Source organism: Pelophylax lessonae (genome assembly GCF_965119305.1).
Source record: "Pelophylax lessonae genome assembly, chromosome: 4".
NCBI classification, from domain to species: domain Eukaryota; kingdom Metazoa; phylum Chordata; class Amphibia; order Anura; family Ranidae; genus Pelophylax; species Pelophylax lessonae.
In genome coordinates, this window is record NC_138771.1 from 141,807,925 (window position 1) to 141,820,952 (window position 13,028).

The 13,028-nt window shown below is 45.0% G+C and overlaps 1 protein-coding gene across 1 annotated transcript in view; it reads right to left on the bottom strand.

The window, feature by feature from the left end:
- The window catches only part of UBE2Q2 (ubiquitin conjugating enzyme E2 Q2), a 129,553-nt gene extending 120,215 nt beyond the window's left edge, over positions 1-9,338 (bottom strand). The window contains exon 1 of the mRNA XM_082252847.1: positions 8,948-9,338. Within this exon, the coding sequence (XP_082108973.1) occupies positions 8,948-9,106 (159 nt within the window). The 5' untranslated portion in view covers positions 9,107-9,338. The remainder of the gene's footprint in view (positions 1-8,947) is intronic.
- Between the last annotated feature and the right edge of the window lie 3,690 nt (positions 9,339-13,028).

Below are 13,028 nucleotides of genomic sequence, written 5' to 3' on the forward strand. Positions count from 1 at the left end.
GAGCGTCACTCTGTAAATAATGTGGAGCTACACCTTTTTAAAAAAAAAAAAAAAAAAAAAAAAAAAAGAAAATTTTGGAAAAATAATTTTTTCTTAATAAATTTTGAATACAAGTCATTTTTCTCCTTCACTGATGTGCGCTGATGAGGTGGCACTAATATACCACACTGATAGGCAGCTCTATGGGCACTGATGGTGGGCACTGTTTTTTCACTTTTCTGTAATCAGTGCACTGATTACCTGTCCTAGGCTTCCCTTTGAGGAGGGAGCAGCTGATCGGCTCTCCTCGCCACACACTTGAGTGTGACAGATCTGTCCCTGTGTCACTCAGTCACCTCCCCCCACACATGTCAAGCACCAGGCATACATTAACCCCTCCCTCTCCAATAAAATTAATCCCTTCCCTGCCAGTGTCATTTTACAGTAACAGTGCATATTTATAGCACTGATTACTGTAGTAATGTCACTGGTACCCCCCAAAAGTGTCAAAAAATGTCAGTCAGGGGTCCGATCTGTCCCCCGCAATGTCGCGCAAAAAAAAAAAAAAAAAACACCAAAAATGACAGAAATCTTTCCCTTAGTTAGTAAAACGCAATAACTTTTGCGCAAACCAATCAAAATACACTTACTGCGATTTTTTTTACCAAAAATATGTAGCAGGAAATAAATTGGCCAGAAATTTAATAAAAATTTTGATTTTTACATTTGGGGGGGGGGGGTATTTCATATAAAAAAAAAAAAAAACTTGAAAAATATTTTTTCAAAATTTACGCTCTTTGTTTACAGCGCAAAAAAAAAAAAAAAAAAAAAAAAAAATCGCACAGGTGATCAAATACCACCAAAAGAAAGCGGTTTGTGGGAAAAAAAAAGGACGTAAATTTCGTTTGGGTACAGCGTCGCATGATCGCGCAATTGTCAGTTAAAGTCGCACAGTGCCGAATCGCAAAAAGTGGCCTGGACGCAAGACAGCAACATCCTCCGGTGGTAAAGTGGTTAACCTCTTGCCGACCACCTGTCGCAGATATACTGCGGCAAGGTGGCTCGGCTGCACGATTGGCCGTACCCATACGTCGCTCCTCTGGCGGCAATTTTCGAGAGGGGAAGCTGATCTGCGGGGCCAGCAGCCGTGATTGCCGCCGGGCACAAGCGATCACTCCCAGGAGAGACAGAGCGGTGGTCTGCTGTTATACGCCACAGACTGTTCTGTCAGCAAGCAACACAGGGCTCCTAGGTTACTCCTAATTAGGAACACAGGTCCCCGTCTTGATTCCATAAGCCCACCCCCTCACAGTTAGAAAACACCCCTCAGGCACACATTCATACATTTAAAAAGGGAACACTTGTTTTTACCCCCATTTTTCATATGAGCTGAACTCAAAGATCTAAGACTTTCTATGTACACAAAAGGCCTATTTCTCTTATATATTGTTCACAAATCTGCGTTAGTGAGCACTTCTCCTTTGCTGAGATAATCCAACCACCTCACAGGTATTATTGCACAGGTGCATCATGCCTTGTACACACGTTCAGATAATCGGACGACAAATCGTTCGCATTTTGTTGCATGATGATATCGAATTCAACAATGCATACAACGTAGGCTTTTTTTCGTACGATTCTGGAAAAGCTTCCTGGTTGCTTAGCTACGTATCAGATGGTGCAAAACCAAAACAATGGCAGCCAGGCTTTTTCCGTGCTTTTAGTGTTTCTGATCATGCGCGGTCTTTGTCGATCGATTTTTAGTGGACGCATAGTGTACCGATTAAACTATTGTCGTTCGCTAGGCTATCGTACAATAGAAGTTTTCCTGTTTGTCCCTTCGGATTTTGTTGGACCAACTGTCGTGATCGGCTGTTGAAAGCTGTGCACTAACGATCAGATTATCGTGCGATCAGGTTGGAATCGAGTTTTATCGTACGATTATTTGAACGTGTGTACGAGGCATTAGGCTGGCCACAATAAAATGTGCAGTTTTATCACACAGCACAATGCCACAGATGGTGCAAGGTTTGAGGGAGCGTGCAATTGGCATGCTGACTGCAGGAATGTTCACCAAAGCTGTTGCCCATGAATTGAATGTTCATTTCTCTACCATAAGCCATCTCCAAAGGTGTTTTGGGGAATTTGGCAGTACATCCAACCGGCCCCACAACCGCAGACCACGTGTGACCACATCAGCCCAGGACCTCCACATCCAGCATCTTTACCTCCAAGATCATCTGAGACCAGCCACCCGGACAGCTGCTGCAACAATCCGTTTGCATAACCAAAAATTTCTGCACAAACTGTCAGAAACCGTCTCAGGGAAGCTCATCTGCATGCTCATCATCATTGGGGTCTCCAGCTGACTGCAGTTGGTCATCGTAACCGACTTATGTGAGCATTTCGATGGTGTCCGGCACTCTGGAGATAAGCTCTCTTCATGGATGAATCCCGGTTTTCACTGTACAGGGCAGATGGCAGACAGCGTGTATGGCTTTGTGTGGATGAGCGGTTTGCTGATGTCAATGCTGTGGATCGAGTGGTCCATGGTGGCGGTGGGGTTATGGACAACAAACACAGGTGCATTTTATTGATGGCATTTTGAATGTACAAAGATACTGTGACGAGATCCTGAGGCCCATTGTTGTGCCATTCATCCACGACCATCACCTCATGTTGCAGCATGATAATGCATAGTCCCATGCTGCAAGGATCTCTACACAATTCCTGAAAACTGAAAACATCCCAGTTCTTGTATGGTCACCATACTCACCGGACATGTCACCCATTGAACATTGAGCACAGCCATTGAAGAGGAGTGGGCCAACATTCCACAGGCCACAATCAACAACCTGATGAACTCTATGTGAAGGAGATGTGTTGCACTGCGTGAGGCAAATGGTGGTCACGCCAGATACTGACTGGTTTTTGGACCCCCCCAATACAGTAAAACTGCACATTTTAGAGTGGAATTAAAATTGCGACCATCCTAAGAAACACCTGTGCAATAATCATGCTGTCTAATCAGCATCTTGATATGCCACATCTGTGAGGTGGATGGATTATCTCAGCAAAGGAGAAGTGCTCACTAACACAGATTTAGACAGATTCGTGAATAATATTTGAGAGCGAAATAGGCCTTTTGTGCACATAGAAAAAAAGTCTTAGATCTTTGTGTTCAGCTCTCAAAAAATGGGGGAAAGCGCAAAAGTGATTTGTTTATAAGTTTGTTCAATATATTCCATCTCATATAAAACATACCCACAACCCCCACGCACACACACTAGAGCTGCACGATTCATTGTAAAAAAAATTAAAAAAAATAAAATAAAAACGCCACACAATTTTGATTTACCCCCCTCACAGTCCTAAATCCGCATTTCCCCAATCCACACAGATCAGAACTGATCTCTGCTCACTCTCCGCTGTCAAGCAAAAAAAAAAAAAAAAAGCCTCCAGCAAATGCTTATCAACATTGTTAAGGCTGCAAATAAACAAAATGTATCATTCTGTTCATTTAGGATCAAAGGAATGAACTTCCATCTGTAAATGAAGGATGTTTAACCACTTAAAGACCAGGCCTTTTTACTCAAACTGTTGCTTACAAGTTAAAAATCTGTATTTTTGGCTAGAAATTTGCTTAGAACCCCAAGATATACATTTTTTTTTTTTAGACTAAAATGGTGATATGTCACACTGTATTTGCGCAGCAGTCTCAATTTTTTGGGGGAGAAAAAAAAAAAAAACCACACAACTTAACAGTAAAAGTTATCCCAATTTTTTTTGTATAATGCAGGCCTCGACAAACCCCGGGTGCCAGGTCGCATTTGCGACTAGAATTAGCGACCTGGTGCCTGGGGTGCCCTGCAGGAGGTGTCCTGTCCCTTTTGCGCCCCCACCTTCTTTCCCGAGTGCACGGACTTCCACGGCGTCCATAAATTGAGGCCCCGGCTTTTCGGCCTTCTTCTGTGAGATGAGAGGCTAGGGGAACTGGCGCCCTCTTGTGGTGGCCAGGAGTAATGCATGTTCTCAATGCCTTCCCTCATCTGCTCTTTGGCAGGAGATGGGAAGTTTTTGCAGGCTTCATCTCTCTGTCCAGTTACCTTTGCTTAAAAAAAGGTAAGTGGACAGGGAGTGTGGTTTTTTTTTTTTTTTAAATTTAAAAAATTAATAACAAACAAAACCTTTTTCTTTTTTCAATTCTTATCAAAAAAATATAATTTATATATATGTGCGTGTGTCTTTTTTTTTTCCCCTCATCGCCGTGCCACAGCCGAAGGCCCGGGCTGTCTGATCGGGTCCGCCTGTCAGTTTTTCAGACAGACGTGATCGCACCCCTCATTCTCCTTTATGGAGCGGTAATCTGCCGCCGTCTGATCCTGTCCTCCAAAAACAGACGATGGTGGTTCTATTTTATATCCATCCCGTGGATCGGATCAGATAGCATCGGATGGAAAGAGAAAGTCTGTTTCCATCCAATTGCGCTATAGAGGAGAGTGGGGTTCTAGTCGTATTTATGTGTAAATTTAGTATCCGTTTTATTAAATAAAGCTTGGTTGTTAGTTAAAACAAAAAAAAAAAAACTGGCTCCTAACTTTTTTAGCTGGCTCCTAGATTTCAGGCAAATTTGTCAAGCCCTGGTATAATATGAAACGATGTTACGCCGAGAATCGTGATCTTTAGTGTAAGCAAAAAACAAAAAAAAAAAAAAAAAAAAAACAACACACACACACACACCTGTGATGCTCCTTTTAACCAGAATCGTGCAGCTCTAACATATACAAAGTATCTCACTAAGGTGAGTACACCCGTCACATTTTTGTAAATATAGTATATCTTTTCATGTGACAACACTGAAGAAATGGACACTTTGCTACAATGTAAAAGTAGTGAGTGTACAGCTTGTATAACAGTGTAAATTTGCTGTCCCCTCAACTCAACACAGCCGTTAATGTCTAAACCACTGGCAATAAAAGTGAGTACACCCCTAAGTGAAAATGTCAAAATTGGGTCCAAAGTCAATATTTTGTGTGGCCACCATTATTTTCCAGCACTGCCTTAACCCTCTTGGGCATGGAGTTTACCAGAGCTTCACAGGTTGCCTCTGGAGTCCTCTTCCACTCCTCCATGATGACATCACAGGGCTAATGGATGTTAGAGACCTTGCACTCCTCCACCTTCCATTTGAGGATGCCCCACAGATGCTCAATAGGGTTTAGGTCTGGAGACATGCTTGGCCAGTCCATCAACTTTACTCTGAGCTTCTTTAGCAAGGCAATGGTCGTCTTGGAGGTGTGTTTGGGGTCGTTATGTTGGAATATTGCCCTGCGGCCCAGTCTTTGAAAGGAGGAGGATCATGCTCTGCTTCAGTATGTCACAGTACATGTTGGCATTCATGGTTCCCTCAATGAACTGTAGCTCCCCAGTGTCAACAGCACTCATGCAGCCCCAGACCATGACACTCCCACCACCATGCTTGACTAAGCAAGACACACTTGTCTTTGTACTCCTCACCTGGTTGTCGCCACACACGCTTGACACCATCTGAACCAAATAAGTTTATCTTGGTCTCATCAGACCACAGGACATGGTTCCAGTAATCCATGTCCTTAGTCTGCTTGTCTTCAGCAAACTGTTTGCTGGCTCTCTTGTGCATCATCTTTAGAAGAGGCTTCCTTTTGGGACGACAGCCATTCAGACCAGTTTGATGCAGTGTGCGGTGTATGGTCTGAGCACTGACAGGCTGACCCCCCACCACTTCAACCTCTGCAGCAATTCTGGCACGTCTATTTTCAAAAGACAATCTCTGGATATGACGCTGCGTGCGTGCACTCAACTTCTTTGGTGGACCATGGCGAGGCCTGTTCTGAGTGGAACCTGTCCTGGTAAACCGCTGAATGTCTTGGCCACCGTGCTGCAGCTCAGTTTCAGGGTCTTGGCAATCTTCTTATAGCCTAGCCCATCTTTATGTAGCGCAACAATTCTTTTATCCAATCCTCAGAGTTCTTTGCCATGAGATGCCATGTTGAACTTCCAGTATGAGAGAGTGATAATATCAAATTTTACACACCTACTCCTCATTCACACTTGAGACCTTGTAACACTAAGGAGTCACCTGACACCGGGGAGGGAAAATGGCTAATTGGACATTTTCACTTAGGGGTGTATTCACCTTTGTTGCCAGCGATTTAGACATTAATAGCTGCGTGTTGAGTTATTTTGAGGGAAGAGCAAATATACACTGATATACTGTACACTCATTACTTTACATTGTAGCAAAGTGTCATTTCTTCAGTGTTGTCACATGAAAAGATATAACATATTTACAAAAATGTGAGAGGTGTACTCACTTTTGTGAGAAATATATATATATGTGTGTGTGTGTGTGTGTGTGTGTGTGTGTGTGTGTGTGTGTGTGTGTGTGTGTGTGTATATATATATATATATATAATACACACATAACACACACACACACACACACTCTCTCACTGGCCACGTTATTAGGTACACCTTGCTAGTACTGGGTTGGACCCCCATTTAGCCTTCATAACTTCAATTCTTCTTGGTAAAGATTCACCAAGGTGTTGGAAACATTCCTCAGATATTTTGGTCCATATTGAGATGATAGCATCACCCAGTTACTGCAGATTTGTCGGCTGCACATCGATGATGCTAATCTCCCATTCCACCACATTCCAAAGGTGCTCTATTGGATAGAGATCTGGTGAGTGTGGAGGCCATTGGAGTACAGTGACCTCATTGTCATGTCAAGAAACCAGTGATGAGATGATTTGAGCTTTGTGACAAGGTGCATTATCCTGCTGGAAGGAGCCATCAGAAGATGGGTACACTGTAGTCATAAAGGAATGGACATGGTCAGCAACAATACTCCAGTAGGCTGTGGCTTTTAAATGATGCTCAATTGGTATGAAGGGGCCCAAAGTGTACCAAGAAAATATCCCCCACACCATTACACCACCACCAGTCTGAACCGTTGATACAAAGCAGGATGGATCCATGCTTTCATGTTTACACCAAATTCTGACCCTACCATCTGAAATTGAGACTCAGACCAGGCAATGTTTTTCCACTCTTCTATTGTACAATGTTGGTGAGCCTGTGCGAATTGTAGCCTCAGTTTCCTGTTCTTAGCTGGAGTGGTACCCGGTGTGGTCTTCTGCTGCTGTAGCCAATCTACTTCAAGGTTCGATGTGTTGTGCATTCAGAGATGGTATTCTGCATAGCTTGGTTGTAATGAGTGGTTATTTGGAGTTACTGTTCACTTGCTATCATTTTCAACCAGTCTGCCCATTCTCCTCTGACAGCAACAAGGCATTTTCCTCCACATAACTACCACTCGTTGGATATTTTATCTTTTTCAGACCATTCTCTGTGAACCCTAGAGATGGTTGTGCATGAAAATCCCAGTAGATCAGCAGTTTTTGAAATACTCAGACCAGCTCGTCTGGCACCAACAACCATGTCACATTCAAAGTCACTTAAATCACTTTTCGTCCCCATTCTGATGCTCAGTTCAAACTTCAGCAAGTCGTCTTCACCAGGTCTAGATGACTAATTGAAGCAATTTGTGTTACCAAGCATTTGAACAGGTGTATCTAAAAGTGGCCGGTGAGTGTAGAATCACAAAAACAAAAAATGCTGCTTAGACAGGAGTTTAGCTTTTTTTAATGCCTGTAAATGCACCTTAAAGCAAAGTTCCGGCCACGAAAAAAAAAAATTCAATAAAAATACCCCCGGGACAGTCAGGGCTAGTACATTCCACAATGGATAGCCTCTGTACTGTCCTGGGTCGCACTTACCTGCAAGAAGAAATACTTACCTTGAAAATTTCTTCTCCAGCGTTGCCATCTCGGATGTGGGCAGCTGAAGCCGGCGCAATCCTCTTCTGCGTCCTCTTCCTTGTCCTCTTCTCACAGAATGCGCCTGCACCAGGCCCGCTCGACACTTCCGGTGCGGCGCCGCATTCCTACACAGCTTCTGGGCATGCCCAGCAGCTGTTTAGAAGGGAATGCGGCGTCGCACCAGAAGTGACGAGCGGGGCCGGTGCAGGCGCATTGATTGCTGGGAGCGATGACGTTCAGCTCCCAGGAATCAATGCAAACCGGAAGTGATGGCGCTGGCGCCGAGGAAGGAAGTGGAAGAAAGGTGAGTATAATTTTCTACAATAACCAGTATAAAAAAAAAAAAAAATCATAACTATCCATTTCTTTTTCAGGTGACAAATAGGAAGCGGATGGCCACAAAATCAATGTCAATTTTGTGGCCAGAACTCCGCTTTAAAGCCTATGTGGCCAGAAACACACAGCGTTTACAAAGTCACACAAAAAAGGTGCATTCTGAGTGCAGCTTTTCCTCATGTACATAAATATATTCCAATAGAACGCAATTACGCTCAATGACTTAAAGTAAACGCACATCCTCAGAGGCATTTTTCTCTGCTAAGTTTTACCCCCAAAAAAGTGAGCATATATTAATACACCCGTGTACACAAGGCCTTAGCAGCTCACGCGTCAGAAGACGCATTCATATTTGTCAACTCACACGGCAATGGGGCACCGCGTAACCTGGCATAACACGTTATAAAAAAAAGCCTGGGACTTTTTCCCACTGCGTTTCAGCGGGTAGAGCAACTCAATGGAACGAATCACGTGAGTCTGAGCCTGGCGCAAAAATTGTAAACAGAAAAGGAAAGCAGCAGCCAGCCAATGATATACAGGAAAGTCTGGGGTGACATACACTTTACATGGGGAGCCCAGCACTGGTCAGCTGACTTGTGTTATGGTGAGAGGCAGACATGGCGCCCCCATAGGATTCTATAGGCAGTGCTCCCCATAGACATACTATATCCCAGCCTGTCCCCCCCAGGCGGATAGAGCTCCCCCATGAGGCAGAGCCGAGGGGTGCAGTCCGTTCTGCCAGGCCTGTCGGCGCTCCTCACACTCACCGTGATGTTGCAGTGGATGGTCAGGGCCCCTCCGGTGCTCTGGATGAACACACAGTGCAGCTCGTCCAGCCTCCAGCTGATGATCCGGAACCTCTCGTGCTCCTTCCCGAAGATAGACTCGAGGAGCCGCAGCTCGGCCTTTAGCCCAGAGACCGACATCTTGGCCTCATTTCCGCCCGGCGGAGGCCCGAGGAGACAGCGGGGTCATGCCCGGGGCCCGAGCTCTCCGCCCGGCCTGTACATAAGAAGGCTAAGGCCTGGCTTTGTGTGTGTGCGGAGCGACGCTACCGAGGGCCACGGATCGGGAGGCTTCCGGCGCAATGACGTCACGGACGGGGGGGGTGCACTACCGAGAGGAAGCATACACTTGCGCACTGTTGATAAACCACTGCTGGCCAGTGCGCGTGCGTGAAGTGAATGACGGCCTGGAGAGAGCATTGCGCAGGCGCGGGGAGGGTCTCTGCCAGCGATGTGCCTTGTGTGAGTTGAGCTCCCTCCAGAGTTATCTTAGATAATCCACAGCGTGCCATAAGGAAGAGGGATACCTTTAACCTCTTAACTCCTGTAAGGTTTACCCCTCTTCATCACCAGGCTATTTTTTGCAATGTGGCACTGCGTTTTTTTAACTGGCAATTGTGCGGTCGTGCGACGCTGTACCCAATTTGAATGTATGTCCTTTTTTTCCCCAAACAAATAGAGCTTTTATTTGGTGGTATTTGATCCCCTCTGCGAGTTTTATTTTTTGCGCTATAAACAAAAAAAGACAGAAAATTATCAAAACAAAAAAAAACTACTATTTTTTTACTTTCTGCTTTAAAACATATCCAATAAAACAATTTAAAAATAAAATTACTTCATCAATTTAGGCCAATATGCATTCTGCTACATGTTTTTGGTAAAAAAGAAAAAAAAATCCCAGTAATCATATATTGATTGGTTTGCGCAAAAGTTATAGCGTCTACAAACTGTTATATTTTTATGGAATTTTTATTTATTGCTAGTAATGGTGGTGATCAGCAATTTTTAGCAGGACGGCAGAAGACAAATCGGACACTAACTGACACTTTTGACACTTTTTTGGGGACCAGTGACACTTATACAGTAATCAGTGCTAAAAATTTGCACTGTCACTGTACTAATGACACTGACAGGAAGGGGTTAACAGGGGCAATCAAAGGGTTAAGTGTGCTTCTAGGGAGGGCTTTCTAACTGTGTGGGGGATGCTTTAACTGGGGGGAAGACAGAGATCCGTGTTCATGCTTAGCAGAAACTGACGGTCTCCATCTTCCCCACTCACAGACCACCATTCTGCCTCTCCTCAGAATGATCGTGGGCTGTCGGCAAACATCGGGTCCACCGGACCCGCTAATTGGCTCCCGCTGTGTCCAATCACAGAGGGAGCGGGTCACCAGTAGTGCGTGCGCACCCCAGACCCAGCACACAAAATTACGTACAGGTGTAAATAGTTACATAGTTGCATAGTAGGTGAGGTTGAATAAAGACAATAGTCCATCCAGTTCAACCTGTGTAGGTGTGTGTGGCTGTAATCATCTCATAGCCCTGAATGTTCTGATCCTTGAGGTGTACATCCAAGAGTCTTTTAAAAGTAGCCATACGTGGGGCGGTCCAGAAAAGGTTAATTGCTTAATATTTCTGTAAAGCACAAACCCTTCCATTGCTAACTGTGCAAAATGAAAGCGCAAGAACAGTCACTAAGACCATTAACCACACATACAAAGTCAAACCAGCATTTTATTGCTAGCAAATTACTGAGGACCCCCCCCCCCCCCAGATATTCTATATTTTCTGAAAGCAGAGGCCCTGGAGAATAAAATGGTGACTGTTGCAATTGCATGTCCTCAGGGCCCTCTAGTGTTTATTAGAGGCATTTCAATAAACACTAGAGGCTCCAGAGGAGGCGCGATTACATGAAACACGTTGGGAAAAGCTTATTTAGTGATGTCACGTCACCACGCCATTTGTTCGTTGGTGGCAATTGGTGTAAGTCACTTTAAGATCAAGCTTTTTTCTGACATTTGTTGTGTACTAGTGAAAATCAGTATTTTTTGCTAGAAAATTACTTAATTACCAAACATTATATATATATATATTTTTTTTTCAGAGACCCTAGAGAATAAAATGGAGATTGTTGCAATATTTTATGTCACACTGTATTTGTGCAGCAGTCTTTCAAATGCTATTTTTTTGGAAAAATTCACATTTTTGTATAAAAACAAAACAGTAAAGTTAGCCCGATTTTTTTTGTATAATGTGAAAGATGATGTTACGCCGAGTGAATAAATACCTAAGACGTTATGCTCTAAAATTGCACACACTCGTGGAATGGCGACAAACTACGGTAGTTCCAAATCTCCATAGGCGACTCTTTAACATTTTTTACAGATTACCTGTTTAAAGTGACAGAGGAGGTCTCCAGCTAGAATTATTTATCTTGCTCTAATGATCGCGGCAATACCTCACTTGTGTGGTTTGAACACTGTTTACATATGCGGGCGTGACTTATGTATGGGGAGGGATGGGGCACTTAAAAATGTTTTTTTCTTATTTATTTTACTTTAAATTTTTTATATTTGCATTGTCCTTTTATTTTTTATTTTTTTGATCACTTTCATTTCTATTACAAGTAGGGATGCACCGAAATTTCGGCCACCGAAATTATCGGCCGAAAATGAGCCTATCCCATTTCGGCCGATAATGGGTTAACACTGCCGAAATTAATATGGCCGCCGTGAGGAAGGAGGAGGGCGCAGCGCAGGGCAGGTTTTAAAAGTCCCGCCTCTGGCCGGCCGCCCGCCTCTCAATGACGTCCCTACTACTACGATCTCTGCATTAATGAAGTGACATACCAGGTGGGAGGGCGGGGCGAGCGGCCGCTATAGATATAACTATGTGATCCTTCCCTGTCAACTCAGCGGGACTGTGTGTGAATGAGAACTGACCTGACACCGCGCGGGGCGAGCGGCCGCTATAGATATAACTATGTGATCCTTCCCTGTCAGCTCAGCGGGACTGTGTGTGAATGAGAACTGACCTGACACCGGGCGGGGGGGGGGGGGGGGGAGCGGCCGCTAATAGCTGTAACTATGTGAACGCTTCACCTCCCTGTCAGGCATGTATCTCCGCTGACAGGGAGGTGAAGCTCTCACATAGTTATTAGCGGCCGCTCCCTCCGCCCCCCCCGCCCGGTGTCAGGTCAGTTCTCATTCACACACAGTCCCGCTGAGGTGACAGGGAAGGATCACATAGTTATATCTATAGCGGCTGCCCGCCCCGCCCGGTGTCAGGTCAGTTCTCATTCACACACAGTCCCGCTGAGGTGACAGGGAAGGATCACATAGTTATATCTATAGCGGCTGCCCGCCCCGCCCGGTGTCAGGTCAGTTCTCATTCACACACAGTCGCGCTGAGCTGACAGGGAAGGATCACATAGTTATATCTATAGCGGCCGCTCGCCCCGCCCCCCCCGCCCGGTGTCAGGTCAGTTCTCATTCACACACAGTCCCGCTGAGCTGACAGGGAAGGATCACATAGTTATATCTATAGCGGCCGCTCCCCCCGCCCTCCCGCCCGGTGTGTCACTTCATTCATACACAGATCGTAGTAGTGACATCACCGGGAGGCGGGCCGCCGGCCAGAGGCGCTTCTTTTGAATGGACACCCGAGGAGAGACGCTGAGCCAGAGGAGGGGAGGGTGTACTGCCGAGGGGGACGCTGAGGCAGTGGGGGGGGGGGGTGGATGGGGGAGTGCTGAGGCAGCTTACCAATGGTATTTGTATTATGAAGCATGAGGGGGTTAATGTATTGTCACTGCAGGTCACTGATGCATTAGTGACCGACCAGTGGCAGTTAATTAACCCCTTTGTGCTGCATTAGTGCAACCAGTATCAGTGCTAATTAACACTGGTTACACTGCTACTGGTTGCACTAATGCAGCACAAAGGGGTTAATTAACTGCCACTGGTCGGTCACTAATAGATGAGTAACCAGCAGTGACAATACATCAACCCCCTCATGCTGCATAATACAAATACCATTGGTAATTAAATTAACCTCTTGCCAA